The sequence below is a fragment of the Pongo pygmaeus genome, chromosome 5 (genome assembly GCF_028885625.2).
Source record: "Pongo pygmaeus isolate AG05252 chromosome 5, NHGRI_mPonPyg2-v2.0_pri, whole genome shotgun sequence".
Lineage (NCBI taxonomy): Eukaryota > Metazoa > Chordata > Mammalia > Primates > Hominidae > Pongo > Pongo pygmaeus.
The window spans coordinates 107634389-107652423 of NC_072378.2; the positions used below are offsets into that span (position 1 = coordinate 107634389).

An 18035-nucleotide genomic window follows, 5' to 3' on the forward strand; every position below is an offset into this window, starting at 1 on the left:
CTGGGCTCTTTATGTAGGATTTGAAGAGCGCAGATCTGGGGCCTCACTTGCGAAAGCACAGTGAAGAAAAGCAAATCCCCCTTTAAAAGTGTGCTTTTGCCCAGAACTGCTTCTAAGTTGAGGGAATTTCATGAAGCCTGGGAGAGTCACATTGAGTGTTCTCTCCAGTCCAGCATCCTGGTGAGGCCTATGTGTGATAACACCACTGAAACCACAAAGGAATTTACCACAGGAGGTGTCCCAGCAGTTGCTTATTAGCATTAGAACAATTACACAAAGTCCATTGTTAGCAGACATGTTTTCATGATCCTTAACTGGTGGCAGTAAATAACAGCGATTCTCTTTCAAGCAAATGCTAGATTTCCAAAAATCCAGCTTCCAATGGTCTGTGCAGGGATCATCTTGGATTAGGACAACCATTGGAGCGGATGACACCCCGGAAGCTGAGGTGCCCAGCGCTCTTCCTGCAGGAGCAGGGCGGAACACACAGAAGCTGCCTGCGGGTGGTTGGGGGTGATGCAGCTGGGTTTCACATCACAGAATGGAAACAGGGAGGTTTGTTCCCCTGGATGTCTGACCGTCTGCTGGACCATCCCCAGGGTTCTTAGTGTGATCCTCTCTTGCCACAGGGGAGGGATGGGGCACATGGCAAGGCAACAGAAGAGCCTGGCAGGTGCTCAGTTCTTGGAGTGTTTATGACCAAAAAAACAAAAACAAAAACAGAAAAAATCAGCCCCATGGACAGGTTTGCACCCCTCTCCTTAAACAAAATTGCAGTTTTTAAAAAAATCACCTACTCCTTCACAATCCCATGTCTTGTTATCTGAGGTTTTAAAAAAAAGTGAGTCCAATCCCCTTCCCCTCTCTCCCCAGTGGAGAAGAGCTGAGAAGTGGCCCCTTCACAGCAGAGGTCAGACAGTGCCTGCCAACCACTTACATATATGTAAACCTGGCTGTTTCTTTAGAAGGAGAGCAGAATATTTCCATCTTTCGAGACCTTCTGACAATGACTAAATTTGAGTCCCTGGTCACCTATGGGCATCTCCAATTATCTTCAGAGATTTGAGAAAACTCTCCTGAAACCATCTCAAAAATAATTTAAAAAGAATTTTAATTAAAAAAAAATAAGAAATATTCCATACAGCACATAGACACAAAAATAGGTTATTGCAGCATGAAGGGTTGGGGCTGTTAGAATTGCTGCTTTCATTGTTTTCCTAAGAAACTTACGGTATAGGCCTCCCTCTCTCACTGGTTTCTTTCTGCAGTAAACCGGCCCTAGTCCCATATTCCTTCCCAATGCATTTAATATAGTTGGTAGCAGCCCTGCTGCAGGGAAATGGTGGGAGCCCAGTGTACTCTCTGATAGGTGTTAAACACCCACAAGACAATTGTTCCCTTCCGTGGGCTCCCCGGCAAGGTGTCTCCCCAGAGTCACCTGGAGCCCAGGCTTGGCACATACAATCATCCTCCTGAGGGGGCAGGCCCAGACCCCAGAACAGCCCTGGTCACCTGGCTGCCTCAAGGGCATACCCTAGTAGCATAAGAGGGGACACTTAGTAGTAGCAACCAGACCACAGTGGGTTCTGCCTCCATATTGCAAACCAAGCAAAGGCAATGGCTCATACACTCCCAAGCGCTCACTTTCTAAGGCTCTTCCAGCTACAGTGTCAGGAAACACACACACACACACACACACACACACACACACACACAGACAAGACCCACAGCTTTCACCTAAAGTCTTCGCACAGGGAATAATGTGATTCATGAAATATTTAAAAGGCCTTAGGCAATAGAATTGTCTCTTGATTTTTTTTCAAGTGTTTAACAGACAAGTGTAATTGGAAATGTTTGGAACATGAACACGGGCACACACACATACACACTCTAATTTGGAATTATGCAAAACGATATCATTATTCACTACAACCTGAAGCAAAGCTACTGCAATGGAATAATAAGTACCATATCTGTACAAGTGAGAGGCCCCCAGGTCGGCTCTCATTTGGACAAGGGTGACCCACGTGGCCTAACCCTTTAAGGTCTGTTTAGAAGAAATGGCCTGGTGTGTTTTACATTTGTGAAGCTATTTAGCCTCCTGGTTTGACAAGATTTTTGAGAGGGGTGAAAATTAATTATAATTGCAGTATTGCTACAATAATTTAGTTGGCTAATTGCATTTCAGTGCAGAAACAGTCAAGGAAGATTTTCCTCCCCAGGTTATTCTCTGATGTGGCAGCATTTATTTTAAGAGTAATGAGATTTTTAAAAAGTCAAACCTTAAATATCATGGCTTCAGCAATCTGTCCTGCTTAAAGTTTAATGCAAAATGAGATAGCACCTCTGTGAGAGAAGTTCCACGTGAACATGGATCCAGTTTTCTCTGAGACTTGAAATGAGAACATATCTCTCCCCTGAAAACTACTCAAGGGATCTCTTTGACATTGTTTGGGGCTGATTTTTATTTGAGAGCACCAATGTTTGTGACTCTGTAGTGAAGGAGGCACTGATGAGGGCGGGTAGGAAGTTTTGAAAACTTAGTACTGGAAGTCACTACGTGAGGTATCTGTTGATGGAAGAGGTACCACAAGTATTGGAAGATTGAGAAAAAAAAGAGGAGTGAAAAACCTGGGTTGTTGTGGGATTTTTCTGGATCTCATTGTTTTCACACTGGCAGTTCTGAGTACATAATCTGCCCGTGGCTCTTTTGAGGGAAATGTATCTAACTCTAAACCAGCAGTGAGCACTTACGATTAATAAACTCTTAAGAGACAGGCCCTATCACCTTAAAATCTTGAAGACTCTGCCCCAAGGCCTGATTCAAGGTACTTTTCTCAGGTGCTGAACCTGTCAGAGGCGTTTGAACCAGAGCAACTCCATCTTGAATGGGAGCTGGGTAAAATGAGGCTGAGACCTACTGGGCTGCATTCCCAGATGGGTATGGCATTCTGAGTCACAGGATTAGATAGGAAGTCAGCACAAGATATAGGTCATAAAGACCTTGCTGATAAAACAGGTTGCAGTAAAGAAGTTGGCTAAAACGCACCAAAACCAAGATGGCAACGAGAGTGACCTCTGGTTGTCCTCACTGCTATACTCCCACCAGTGCCATGACAGTTTACAAATGCCATGGCAACATCAGGAAGTTATGCTATATGATCTAAAAGGGGGAGGCATGAATAATCCACCCCTTGTTTAGCGTATCATCAAGAAACAACCATAAAAATGGGCAACCAGCAGCCCTCAGAGCTGCTTTGATTATGGGGTAGCCATTCTTTCATTCCTTTACTTTCTTAAGAAACTTGCTTTCACTTTACTGGACTCGCCCTGAATTCTTTCTTGCATGAGATCCAAGAGCCCTCTCCTGGGGTCTGGATCGGGATCCCCTTCCTGTAACAAAATCACCAGACATCAAGCTCTTCTACAATCTAATAACTCAAGCTCAATTCAGTGAGCAAGTTTCGTACATTCTCCTCCTCCCCTTCTCTGCCATGCTCTCAGTCCAGCCACCATTTGTGTGTCTGAAAAGGAAGCTATGATGTGCTTTCTCAAATACTGCACATCAAAGTGGGCCTAACGGCATGGCATGGACTATTTCTTATGGCCGTCATCTGGATTCTAACTATATAGAGGGTCACTCTGCAGATCTACCCAGGGCTGCCCTCAAGGTTATACAGGTCATGCTCTGTACAACGGCAGCTGATCAAGGGGTGAGGAGGTTGAGGCCCCACCCTGCTCCACTTGCCAGCTGAGACCCCTGCTCAGGTTGTATCCCAGAGAAAGTGGTGCCTTTCCTGATTCACCTTTGGGCCAAGGGAGGCCCTGAGTCATCCCTAACCCTCTCCCTCCCAGAAATTCCAAAATCTAATGTTCATATCCTCATCTCCAACACTGTTGATGTCCTTTTAAGGAAGAGAATATGCGCATGGCAAAGGCGAATTCATTTTGAAGATATGTTTTCTGCTCAGTGTGAAAGAAGAAGAAGAGAGATGGAGGGAAACAGAGAAAAGAGAAGGATAAAACAAATGGTGGAGAAGTTGTGCCTCTGCTTAATAAATTGTGGATTCATTGTCCGTCTCCGGACACAGCTGCAAAGGGGCAGAAAATCAATTTTTTCTATTACTCCACGGTGAGGAAGGAAAACCTATTTGTAAATTGAATTAAACCCCATAATAGCACGTCTGTGTATTTGGTGAGGACTAGAAAAATTAGCCACAGATACAACTACATAACCCAGCAATGTAAGTAGAAATCAACACTCTCCCATTTCAAAGCTTCGTTGAGACATTTTCTTTTCCTTTTTTAAAGAAACACCCATGGCTAAATGTCACTAAGATTCTTCGGCATGCCAACACTTCAACACCTCAATAAGGACTCTGGAAGGGAAGGAACTCCAAAGTCCCATCTGGGTAGAGCGTGCTTCCAAATTCTTGCCTTTGCTAGTTGAGTATCAGTCAGTCAGTCAATAATGATTGGATACGAACTAGACCCCTCTAGCTGATGGTTTCTTCCCAAGTCGCAATCTGTGGTGCTAACTGTGGAATAAATCCCCTGTTTCTGTGTGGGCTAGATCTTGTTCACAGACACCCTAACCCATCCACTCAGTACTGAATAATCCTGCTACTGCAGTCAGTGAGGGTCCTGAAATTTCATTAGCAGTCTGCCCTCTAGCGGAGCAACGCAGTACTTCAGATTTTCTAGGAACAGAAAAGATTTTTTTTTCCTTTTCTTTCACGGCGCAAAATAATTCAAGTTTTCCAGATAGTGCAAGGTGAGGCAGTCATCTTCAGAAGTCAGCTTCCAGAGCCGAAGCAAACAAGGCTCACACGGATAGGTCCCCAGGTCAGAGTTAGAGGCAGATGGTGCTGAGGTGGTTGTCCCTGCAGAGACCGCAGGGACAAAGGTCCTTCTTTCATTCTTTGAACCCTCCAGAACTCTCCTTGGGCATAAGCATTCAGTTCCCCACTCTCTCGTTATGCAAATAGGACCCACTTTAAGAGAAATCAGCGTAACAGGTATGTTAAAAATCAGAGGCTTTTGTAATTTTTTGGCAAATTATTAACACAGAGGAGCCTTTCAAAAAGGTCCATGTTAAATTCTTAAAAAGGCAAAGATTCACAAGTTTTATAAAAAGACCACGTCTTTGTGACTGTTAATTTTAAGAGGAGTGTCTATTTTGTGATGTTGGCGGGATATTGGTAAGGCAGAAGATAATCTTGAGATCTGTTGTTTTGGGTTTCGCTTCTGTCTTTTTAAAAACATCAGAACTTGGCTTGCTTCAGTTTGTCAATGTGGTAGCAGAGTTTCAGTGCGGGTCCCAGCTTCAGGCCCAGGTACTTCATGACCATGTCACTCTTCAGCAACAGCAGAGCATTGCCATCAATCTCCTGGTGGGATAGGATCAGAAGAAAGATAAACCCAGAAGATGGTCAGAGTCATCGAACAGTGGCTAAGGTTAAGGTGTGGTCAGGGGATGTGCTCAGGGCATATGGATTGATTTAGGCAGCATATTCTCTTGGTCCTGGGGCAAGGTCTTTTAAAATATTAAAGCAAACAAATACTGTGTTCTCCTCTCCCCATTATCTCCCTGGAGTCATTTGATACACGGGATGTTTCATATTCCTGCCCTCCCCTCATAGAAGAAATCAAACACAACCCCATGTGTGTTCCCAATATCCCACTTAGGAAGTTTATCTCCTCATCCAACCTTGGCTAAAGGGGCAAGAAGTGTCATCCATTAGACCCTGAAACTAGAGGGTCTTTCCATTCCAAACCTCCACCTATCGCCCTAATTTCTCATTTCTTTTCTTAGTAGGCCCACCTACCTTTAGCTGATAACAAAGCAACTCATTCCACCTATGGAAGATTTCAGGTGTGTTTAGCCCTGTCTATTCCACTAGATGGAATACACTAAAGAATGCACCTGCTTCATCTCAGGGTTCAGCACAGAGAACTACTAAGGGGACGAGCCAGTCCTTTGAGATTTGGTCCCGGTGTTGCTGCCATTGGTCATTGAAAATGGTCACCCTCCAGAATGCATGCGGAGTTCATGAACCTAGCAAGGCTGGGCTTCCATGGTCACCTTTAGTGCCATTTTCAGGTCACTGGAGACAAAGGGTAGAAATTTAAGGGGCTCAGGCAGGGAGAAGAGACATAGCTACAGGACTCATATAACAGTGCCAGGGTCACCAGCTCTCTCATTCATCTGTCCAGCCAGCCAGTATTGATGGTACACCCACTCCATGTCACTCTCCCTGTCTTTGGCAAAATGGCAGTGGGCAAGGCTTACCTGTGGGCCACTCCCAGGAGCCTCATTTTCTACTGTCTTTTATTTCCCTCACCTCCTGGACTCCCACTGTCTCCTCCCACCCTGGAAGACAGCCAGACTCTCCCTGCCCAAATCTGTCCAAGCATAACCCACTCTGTGGTTCTTGGTCTCAAGGCCCCGTTGTTAGGTGAGGTCAACATATGCCTAATAAAAGGCGAGTGCTGAGTTAGATGAGAATCCTCCTCAGATTGGAGAGCATGATTTCTATGACAGAATCACCAAATAAAACGAGAAACAGGAAAAAAAATAACGGTCACTGTGGAAGGCGAAATAATGCTCCTTCCCCTCCATGCACGATGTCTGGATTCTAGTCCCCAAACCTGTGAATGTCAAGTTACACGGTGAAGGGGAATTAAGGTTGCAGATGGGATTAAGCTTGCTAATCAGCTGACTTTAAAGTAGGGAGATTATCCCGGATTATGGGGCCAGGTGGGTGGGGGGAGTGGCGGCTGTGTAATCACAAAGCTCCTTAAACGTGGAAGAGGACATCAGCAGTGAGAACCAGGGATGGCAGCCCGAGCAGCCGAACAGGCCTCAGCTTGATGTTACAGGCTTTAAAGATGATGGCAGGGGGACAGGAGCCAAGGACTGATGGTGGGTCTAGAAGCCAGAAAAGACAACCGAGCGGATTCTCCCTAGAACCTCCAGAAGGAAAGGCAGCCTTGCTGGCTGAGCCCACTGAGACCCATGCCAGGCTCCTGACCCCCAGAGTGGTAAGACAGAGAATGCATATTGTGTGAGGCAACCATGCTGGTGGCAATCTGTTAAATGGCACAATGTAAAATGAGTACAGTGCCAGGCGCGGTGGCTCACGCCTGTCATCCCAGCACTTTGGGATGAGACCAGCCTGGCCAACATGGTGAAACCCAGTCTCTACTAAAAATACAAACATTAGCTGGGCTTGGTGGTGGGCGCCTGTAATCCCAGCTGCTCGGGAGGCTGAGGCACAAGAATTGCTTGAACTGGGGAGGCAGAGGCTGCAGTGAGCCGAGATTGAGATCTCACCACTGCATTCCAGCCTGGGCGACAGAGTGAGACTCCGTCTCAAACAAAAACCAACAAAAACAAAACGCGTATAGTAAGCCTGGTAGGTAAATTATTGATTCTTATCTTTAAAAAAAAATTTACCATCTCTATATTTTAGCATATCTCAAAATCATTATAATGCTATCTGCTCAGTGAAGGCTATCTGAGTCAGGAACCGTGCTGAACACCTTTTGTGCATTTTCTCATTTAATCCTCGAAGTGGTTTAGGAACAGGTGCTACTGCGGTTTGCCTGGCATGTCGTAGGTGTGCTGTGAATGTTTGTTGCATGCACAGACGGCTGGATGTGCAGGAAACAGGCACTCCTGACGAAGGCCAACGTGAGAGAACAGATGGGGCAAATATTCCTTTAAAAACAAATTAATTGGTCATTCTGCTTTGAGGAGTCTGTGGTTGTACCTGTCCCTCTCATCTCTGGCTCCCTTGAGGGTGCCCCTAGGGCTTAGTTTAGAGCGCCCCCCCCCCCACCTCCCCTGGCAGCATCCCACAGCTCCCTGGACCTCACTCTCCTTCCATACCTGCTCCCCCAATCCCCCCCAAGGTCAAACCCACCACTCGCATACGTGCTTTCTGAAGAGCTCCACGTGAGGCCCCAGAGCCTGCGGGTCAGCGTCCTTCACAAACCACACCACATCCTCCACAGTCCAGGCGGAGGGGTTCCTGCTCCGTGGCCGCCTGACATCCTGCGCATCCTGAGAAGGGCTTGAGGCTGGATGGGACACAGAGAGGGAGACCATGAGCCAGTGGGACAGGGCCTTGCACCTACCTGGTGCTGCCTCCCCCCACCTAGCCTGGAAGGGGGGGTCCTCAGTGCCCATGAGTCCAAGGAGCTGGCCCAAGTGACCTCCTGTCATAGGGAAAGTCTGTGAGTGGCAGCTCTATCAGCAGCCCAGAGCGCAGAAGGTCACTCCTAGATATATTACCCTCCCCATGTACGCCAAAGCTCTCTGCTCTCCCAGGAGAGGAAGCACTAGACAGTGGATTCCCTTCAACAGGCTGGAATTCCCACCTGAGTTGAAGTTTTCAAGACTCTCCTGCTCAGTTCTTTCTCAGCGGGCCCAGGGCCTCCTGAGCCTGGGTACTTGATGACCAGGGCTAAGTGTGCTAAGATGAGTGCCCAAATGAGCCTCATCGCGTCAGTGAGGCCAGTGACTTGGGGTCCTTTCTGCCTCCATGGCCTTCACACTGAGAGGATAGAGGCATGGCAGAATTCAGGTGGCTTTTCGTTCTTGTTCATGGTCTCTGCAGAATGCAAGTCTGCCGCAGCATCCTCAGAGCCATCCCTGGTCCCACATGCAGAAAGAAGACGTCCCCTCACTGAGTCCTTGCACACACTGAGTCCTCGCACGGCCCTCTGGGGCTGTCAGAGCATTTGCCCGGGTCTCCCCCACTACACTGTGAGCTCCCTGACCGCAAAGGGCCTAACCTATATCTGGTCCATAGCTGGTCCCTGGGAAATGGTTGCATAGGGCATTTCCCATGCAGCAGGTGAAAAGGCTCAGGACAGTGAAGGAGGAAGACAGCAATGAGTTCAATGGCTGGCAATCTTTAGGGTTGATTTTTGTGCATGTGTGTCCCAAACTAATTCATCCTCTTTCCCTAGAGCCAGCTCCTCTTCCTATCTCCCCCATTTTGGGAACCCACCTCTTCGTCCTCCCCTTTTTGTGCTTCCCACATTTAATTATTCTGAAGCTCTTGGGAGAATGCCTCTGATGCTGATGCGCTCCCTTCCACCCCTGCTGCCCCAGCCCCAGAGCCTGCCACCTAACCCCCTGCCATGGGTTCCTAATGGGTATTTTTGGGCCATGCCCTTTTCTTTCTACTGCCTACAACTGCCACTGCCTCACATTCTCCCTAAGACCCAACTCCCCGTGGGTCCCCCTTACCAACACACTGAGTCCTCATTCTACCTCAAGGTCAAGGGCTCTCTTGGTCTTAATAATATTTTTCCTTCTTATTGGAGGGGGAGAAGAGCTTTGGTGCCACAGAGACCTAGGGACAGATCCTGGTGCTGCCCCTTGCTGGTGATTGGACCAGGATGTAGCTCATCATGTGTGAAATGACAGTGCTTTCTACCTGGAGGGGCAGGTGTAAGGATGGAAATGGGATAGTGCCCTGCCCCGAGGCTGACCTATGTCAGGTGCTCCACCAAGGGCGGGAGCCTCCCTACCTTCCCTACATCCCTGCTCTCCTGTGCACCGCCTGTCTGTCTGGGTACACTTGTTGTGATCAACCGAATGTCTCCCCAGCTTCCTTCCTCTGCCCGTAGCTGGTGCTTTGGCTTCAACCTAGAAGGCATTCACCCTCTCTCCTTCCCACTCACGTTCCACCTGATGCCTTTGTGAACAGAAATGTTCTGTGCTTCCTGCAGCCTGCATGTCACCTTCCTACCCCTTTATTTTATTGTATTTTATTTATTTATTTTTCGAGACAGAGTTTCACTCTTGTTGCCCAGGTTGGAGTGCAGTGGCGTGATTTCTGCTCACTACAACCTCCACCTCCCGGGTTCAAGTGATTCTCCTGCCTCAGCCTCCCGAGTAGCTGAGATTACAGGCACCCACCATCACGCCCAGCTAATTCCTGTATTTTAGTAGAGATGGGGTTTCACCACGTTGGTCAGGCTGGGTGGGAACTCCTGACCTCAGGTGATCCACCCATCTTGGCCTCCCAAACTGCTGGGATTACAGGTGTGAGCCACAGCGCCCGGCCTCCTACCCCTTTATTCCTACATCTTTATTTGTTCATCTGTCTCTTAAAGTGCTTTCACATTCCACTTTGTAGTACAATTATTTATGAACTTCTCTATAACCTCTAGTTAGATTTTAATTTCCTAAGGATTCCTCCCACTCACTCCACAAACTTTGATTGAGCACCTTCTCTGTACCAGGTGCTAGGTGAAGCGTTTGGTGAAAAATACAAATGTGATCCTCTCATGACAGACTCCTCCATGGCTCAGAGTACATATACAGTCATGCACCGCCTAAGGACGGTGGTCCCATAAGATGATAATGATTCTAGTTTCTATTGCCTAGTGATTTGTGTTGCAATTTTCTCCGGTATTCAGTACAGTAACAGGCTGTACAGGTTTGTAGCCTAAAAGCAATAGGCTATACCACACCGCCTAGGTGTGTGGTAGACTATACCATCTAGGTTTGTGCGAGTACAACCTATGATTTTCACACAACATTGAAATCACCTAAGGATGCATTTCCCAGAATGGATCCCATTGAGTGATGCATGACTGTGTTTATAAATAGGGCTTGATAAATGTGAGATGAATCAATATACTCTGCAGACACAGTCTAGTTAACTTATACAAAAGCCTGTGTGTGTAATCTTTACTTCTATTTTAAGGCTAGAAAAAAGTCAAGGCTCTGAACAATGAAGTGGCTTTTCTACAGAAGAATTCTAGTTAGAAGTTGAGAAGCCTTCACTTTATTTCCCTTCTTTAGATCTCAGGGCACAGTGGCTTTCTGCTGTCTCTGTCTCCTTCCTCCTTTTAATGTGCCTGAGACGTGCATGCTGCTCCATTAGCACCGAGGAAAATACAGCATCACATTTCTGCGTCTGTCCTAAACACATAATGGTTTGGCTGAGAATTGGATTGACTTTGAGATTTTCCCTGCCTCTTCCTTGTGGGACCTGGAAGGGTCCCATAAGGTGGTTTGGCACGGGGCATTTTTCTGGGAATCTGTTAATGCACCCTGGAGCCATCTGAATGCTGATCCATGCTTATTAAAGATGATTTCACTCCATTTAAAGACATCTGCACTCAACACGGGGACGAGGAATCACGGAAATCACATTGCCTTTGGATCCCGCCCCATCAGAACATTGGCGTTAATCAGGGTGATAATAGATGCTCTGATTACAAAGGCTGGAAGTCTTTAGTGCCAAGAATAATTTTAGAGTGATCAGAGCAGAGGTCAAATCTAATTTCCTGCATTTGACAGGAAGGGGGGAAAACCCAGACCAATTAACAGGATCATTCACAGGAACCTAGAGTCCTTTGAGCTAGGTCAGGAAAACACTTTCCCTTCAACCACAGTGTTGAAGGGCTGAGCCAGGTGGCTGGTTTGTCTTTAAGGAGGAGGCTCTCAGGACGATTGCTGTGGAGGGAAAGAGATAACTGAGATGGCAAAGTGGGCTCTGTTCCTGGTACCTGGTGCTTGCTGTGGGCACTTTTCACTTTTCCAGGATGGAGCAGAGGCAGCAGGGCCCTGGCTCGGGCGTGTTTCTTAGGGGGCCTTTTAGTCATATGAGACAGAGGGCAGCAGGCAGCCTAAGTCACACCTCGGGAGCTGCTCCTGATCCAAAGCACATAGATTCACTTTAGAAAGGAAGAAAACTGGAACTTTCCAGTGGCAGGCTTGCAAAGCCTCACAGTGGTCTGTGCTCACAAAAATAATAAATACACTAGCCACTCCCTCTCCAGCTGCGGCGAAGGTGTCAGGAAGACAGATGGGTGGAACCTGGTGCAGCTGGGGCAGGCAGATGTGATAGATCAACAGTAAGACATGATGGATGTGGAAAAGTCTTGCTCTTAAGAAGACAGAGCATGCCAAGAAGCACTAGCCAGACACCTTTGTGAGCAGGCAGAGTTCTCCAACGAGGAGAACATTGTGCTTGGTCTTGTCATTCCCTGGGGTCTGCCAGAGGCATGTGAAAAGTGAAACCCAGTTATGAATGGATTAAATATGCTTGTTTCTAAAGCTGAACTCACATTTACCAGAGCTAGGATGACTATGATTCAGTGTTTCAAAGCAATCCCGATTTTCACAGCACAGGTACTTGCATATTCTCTGTGAATCTCCCTCTGCCTTACACATGCCCATGAGCACATCCATACGTACATAATTTCCTTTCACTCATTCATAATTCAGGAGAAACTCTTTAGCTAACAACAGAGTCATGTGGAGGAACGGAATTAGCAGTGAGCTGGGAGTCAGAAACCCCTGCCACCCACCAGCCATGTGATCAACTCTCTGCTTCTCTGTTGTAAAATAAAAGGGCTTGATCTCTAAGCTCCTGCCAGCCCCTTATGACACTGTGTAACCCCTCCCACCTCAGGCTGTTCACACGAAGGGAGTCACTTCCTCCCACAGCTGAAGGCTACATCAGTGTGTCCACATGCAAAACACACTGAGTGCAGCCAGAGCCAGGCTTCCCTTCCCTCCCGGGCTCTGATCATTCTCTACGGACCTCATTGTCTTCATCTATAAATTGTGAATATTATTTGCTGCTTCTTAAGAATATTTTAAGAATCAAGAGAATGTGGCTCAGGGCTGGAGCCTGACCATAAGAATCTTAAAGACAGGAAGGTCATTGTCTCCGACAGGGACCCCTGTGTCCTCAGGCTGCCTGTGAGCTGCCCAGGCCCTCTTGGTTTCTGGCAGCTGGAAGTGGGTTGGGAGGGCCGGGTCTGGCAAGGGGAAGGGGAGGAAGATCTGTTATCAGCATCTCCAAGTCACCTGCTCCCACTAGATGCATCCTTTCTAGATACAGTGCCATATCAAATGTGTGACGTGCCCAGGCTAGCCCACGATTATGGCAAAATCACGTGGCTTGAAACAGTGCTGTTTTTCATTATTTCTATCTGTTGCCCAGGCTAGAGTGTAGTGGGGTGATCTTGGCTCACTGCAGCCTCCGCCTCCCAGGTTCAAGTGATTCTCCTGCCTCAGCGTCCCGAGTAGCTGGGATTATAGGCAAGCGCCACTCACTTTATCTAGAGTTTTCAAGATGCCATGAGGTGAGAGAGATGAGAGGGAAGAGAGCCCACTCAATCCTTAGAGTTTAATCAGATTTTTCTTTTACTTATTTGAGACCAGCTGGCCTGCCTGTGTGAGGAGAGAGCATGTCTCTAGAAACAAGGAGAGACCATGGGCTTGAAGCCAAGCTGAGCTGAGCTAGATTCCTTCTTGGCCACCAGAAGACACTGTGACCTCCTAGCAAGCACTGTGACCTCTGCTGGGAAGCCTCCAGCCATCCCTCCTCCCTACTGACCCTCCTCGGTTGTCTTTCCTCCTGCTTATTCCAGCCAGCTCCACTGCCCCTTCTCTGGGAAGCCTTTCCAGACTGCTAAGGGCAGGCTCAGCCACTCCCTCCCCAGCTGATTCTCCCACAGCATCCACACTTTTCCCTGACAGCAATCATCACAACTGTAATGAAATTAGTTTAATAATTTGTTGACATTTGTCTCCCTGGAGTTGCAAACCCTCAGAGAACAGGGCCGGTGTCCCTCTTGTTCACAGCTCTGTCCTCAGATGTGAGAAGAGCCCCTGGCACACTGTGCCCAGGAAGTCTCTGCTGGCTAGGACCAAACAAAACCTGAGTCTTAACTGCCTGCTCTATAAAACACCTCATTGAGCTGTTGCAAGGATTAAATGGCATAATGTTGTAAAGCATTAAACAGGATTACTCATTAGGTAGTTGCTGTTCTTATTATTATGATGATGTCATTCCATAAATGGCCAGTAGATTTGTTTTCCTAAATCCCAGGGCCACCAGCTCACTCCCCTGTTCAGAAATGTTTGGTTTACAGTTACTACAGAGCAAAGTCCCATCATCTGCTTGAAATGGATCCCAAACCTCCCAGCATCATGGTTTCCCTGGTGTCCCTGCACAAACTCCTTTTTTTTTTTTTTTTTTTGAGATGAAGTCTCGCTTTGTCACCCAGGCTGCAGTGCAGTGGCATAATCTCGGCTCAACCTCCACCTCCCGGGTTCAAGCGATTCTCGAGCCTCAGCCTCCCGAGTAGCTGGGATTACAGGCATGTGCCGCCACACCCAGCTAATTTTTGTATTTTTAGTAGGGACGGGGTTTCACCATATTGACCAGGCTGGTCTTGAACTCCTGACCTCAGATGATCCGCCCACCTCTGCCTCCCAAAGTGCATTACACATTACAGGTGTGAGCCACTGCGTCTGGCCTCTGCACAAACTCTTTAATTAATCAGCTCTTGCCATGCTTTTGTCCACTTCACCTCCTCACATAGAATGCTGTTCTCATTCTTCTTTTTCTAGCTAAATTGTCTCCATCCCTCACCCAATGCCAGGCCTTATCATATAAAAATCCAACCACAGGAAGCATTTGGGTTGTAATAGCAATATCAGATTGACTTCGTTTCTTGATTCTGAATCTTGGACCTAGTTGTGGTTGGGAATTCTACAGTGTGTCTTGTTAAATGCCCAAGTCAGGAAGCTTTTGTTATCCAAAACCTCTTTATAGCTCTTGGTGATTATATCTTGGATGAGAGACAAGGAAGAGCTCTCAAACTTTCACCAGAGCATCAGCGGACACCAGAAAAATGTGCCCTGTGAACACATCCCCTTGGAGCCCACTGGCAGTGGAGACAGACGTGATATATCACAACTGCAGGAAGCTAAAGGTAAGTACCACCAGAGAGAGAAGGCTGAGGAGTTTGTCAGGTCATCAATACCCACCCTTCTGCCTGCAGCTTCTGGCTTCTGTGGTTTTAAACCATTTTGATTAGTACCATGGGGAAAATGCCATTTCTAAGTCTCTTCCATGGTTTATGACTTGGGTCAAACTCTCTTAAAGAGGTATGGTTTTTTTGATAATAACTGCTTTTTACTTGGGATGGAACTTCAGAGCAATATTGAACAGTCATTTGGGTGGGAGGTGGGGTGTGGGGTTACCAACAGCAGGCACCAGGCTGACAGCTAGGTGAGAAATGGGTGAGGACGCTGGTGGTTTCTCTCCCACTTTAACATCCTGCCACTCAAGTCAGCGTGGTTTTTATCTCCATGGTTTCCAAACATTTTTAGTTGTGCAAATTTTGTTTAAGCAAAGCACATATAGAACCCCACTCTGCAAATGTGAAAAGGCCCTGCTTAAAGAGAGGGAGGGCACCTGGAGTCCTGTCTGCTCTTGTTGCATCTTCTCCATCTCTTAGAACCTTGAAAGCCATCAGGCATGATTTGAAAACCCCTGGGGTTGTTTTGAAAGACAGGCTTTGGAGCCCATTGAAGTCAGATCCTGGCTTAACACTTGATTTACCTTCTCTTGAACCTCTTTTTCTTTATCTTTAAATCAAATATACCAATACCTTTTTATAAATATTAAATTCTAAACATATAACTTATAATAAATCGGAAACTGTCTGGCCCCCTTAAGTGTAGGTGTTCAATAAATAACAGTTTGATACAGGCCTCAAGCCCCCCTTTGCTGGGGCTGTGGGGGGTTCAAATATGAATAAGAGACTTCACAAAGCTGAGGGTCTGTTCCTTTCTCTAGGATAGAGTAAGAACTATAGATGAGGAAACAAAGTGTCATGGGAGGGAAAAGCAGGGAGTGAGCATTTCTGATCAGACTTCCCATTGCCTACTCAGCGTTACTTTGCACTTCTTCCTCTGTAATAGCAGCCCTAACTTCCATCTGGAATCATGGTTGCTAGGAATGAAAACCACATTTCCCAGCATCCCTTGCAGCAAGTGGCCATGTGACTACATTTTGGTCAATGAAATGTAAGCAGAAACGGAAACCTCTTTCAGAGACACTGGTGCTATCCTTCCTTCCATCTTCTCCCCACCCACTTCCTCTGTCTCACTGCTGAGAATGTGCATGGCTGACTGGCTGTTTCTGGTACCTGCGGTTTTATTTAGCACCCTGAAGAAGGCACTAGTTAAAAGGAATCTTTGGGCTGGGCGGGGTGGCTCACGCCTGTGGTCCCAGCACTTTGGGAGGCTGAGGCAGGCAGATCACGAGGTCAGGAGATCAAGACCATCCTGGCTACCACTGTGAAACCCCATCTCTACTAAAAAAAAAAAAAAAAAAAAAAAAAAAAATAGCCAGGCGTGGTGGCGGGCACCTGTAGTCCCAGCTACTCAGGAGGCTGAGGCAGGAGAATGGCATGAACCCAGGAGGCAGAGCTTGCAGCCTGGGCGACAGAGTGAGACTCTGTCTCAAAAAAAAAAAAGGAATCTTTGGAGAATTAAAGTGTTAATAGACCTACAAAGGATGAATAATTTCATTTTTCTTCAGTGTATCACAAAGGCTCAACAGTGAACTTCAACTGATACATCACATAGCAGCTTTTCTCCAAAGGGGTTAGGTGGCTTTGTGATTTTAAACATCCCACAGTCCCATGGTGGGGGTCCTGCTGATTATGGACAACTGGATTTCAGGGTCTCAGGCAAAGTTCTCTCTAATATTTTTATTTATTTATTTATTTTTTTTTTTTTTTGAGACAGAGTCTAGCTTTGTTGCCCAGGCTGGAGTGCAGTGGCGCAATCTCTGCTCACTGCAACCTCCACCTCCCGGATTCAAGCAATTCTCTTGCCTCAGTCTCTCAAGTAGCCGGTATTACAGGCGTGCACCACGACACCCAGCTAATCTTTGTATTTTTAGTAGAGACGGGGTTTCACCATGTTGGTCAGGCTGGTCTCAAACTCCTGACCTCAAGTGATCCGCCCGCCTTGGCCTCCCAAAGTGGTGGGATTGCAGGCGTGAGCCATCGTGCCTGGCTGGTTCTAATACTTCTAAGTTAATAAAGAGACAGCCAGGATTCAGGGTTCAGTATTGATGTTCTTGGGATGAAAGGCAGCAGCAGGCACTGGTGGACTCTGTTTCTCTGATCTCATCCCAGACCCTGAGAGGAAGAAGGGCCTGAGCTAGGGGGCCTCTCCTGGGGTGCAATCAGGCTCCAGCAAAGAGGCTTTCTCAGAGCTGGAGCCTGAGGAAGGGTCTGGGCTGCCCCTCAGCCAGTTGTCTGGCAAGATTACTCAGACTGTCAGGGCCTGATTCCAGGATGATATGAGTTAGCTCTGTATCCCCACCCAAATCTCACCTTGAATTGTAATAATCCCCATGTGTCAAGGATGGAGCCAGGTGGAGATAATTGAATCATGGGGTCGGTTTCCCCCATTCTGTTCCTGTGGTAGCCAGTAAGTCTCACGACATCTGATGGTCTTATAAAGGGGAGTTCCCTTGCACAAGCCCTCTTACCTGTCACCATGTAAGACGTGCCTTTGCTTTCCCTTTGCCTTCTGCCATGATTGTGAGGCCTCCCCAGCCATGTGGAACTGTGAGTCCATTAAGTGTCTTTCCTTTACAAATTACCCAGTCTCACGTATGTCTTTATTAGCAGAACAGACTCATACACAGGAGAACAAAGGGCCGGGATGGGGATGAAAGTGAAGGACAGGAGGACATCCTAGGGCTCAACTGGAAGGAGATGTGAGGGGCTGGGGGACAGGAGCTATGCTGAGGCCCTCTGAAGAGCCCTGGATTCCCTGGCCCTGGGTCACCAGTTGGACTGAACAGGGCAGACTGTTGTTGAGTGAGTGATAGCAGTTCTCTCCAACCAAATCATGCCTCCCTCTTACTGCTGGAAATCCTGCATTTAAGACATAGGGCTGAGATTATACCAACGTGAGTGGGAGAGAGAGTAAATATCTCCTTTTTAAAAAGTGGGACTCTGGGATTATGAGTCAATTCAATCAGCATGGTGTCCTGTTATCACCACCCTGAGAAAAGGGGAATGGGGCTGAGGAGAAGAGGAGGAGAGAAAGACATTTAAACTCCAGAGGGACATAAGGATGAGTGTTTCGACAAGAAGACAAAGGGACACCGTGAGGGCACAGACATGATGCATGTTTGTTGAACACCTACCACATGCCAGATATTATGCTAACACTG

The 18035-nt window shown here is 47.2% G+C and overlaps 1 protein-coding gene across 10 annotated transcripts in view; it reads right to left on the minus strand.

The window, feature by feature from the left end:
* Nucleotides 1-1770: 1770 nt before the first annotated feature.
* SCML4 (Scm polycomb group protein like 4) overlaps nucleotides 1771-18035 on the minus strand; it is a 148492-nt gene continuing 132227 nt past the window's right edge. For 8 of the 10 annotated variants that reach the window (XM_054489983.2, XM_054489981.2, XM_054489980.2 and 5 more), the window contains 2 exons: nucleotides 7940-8085; nucleotides 1771-5390 (listed from right to left, as the gene is read on the minus strand). In XM_054489983.2, the coding sequence (XP_054345958.1) occupies nucleotides 5265-5390; nucleotides 7940-8085 (272 nt within the window). In that variant the 3' untranslated portion in view covers nucleotides 1771-5264. Of the gene's footprint in view, nucleotides 5391-7928; nucleotides 8086-18035 lie in introns of all 10 variants that reach the window. The other 2 variants (XM_054489984.2, XM_054489985.2) reach the window with 1 other exon arrangement.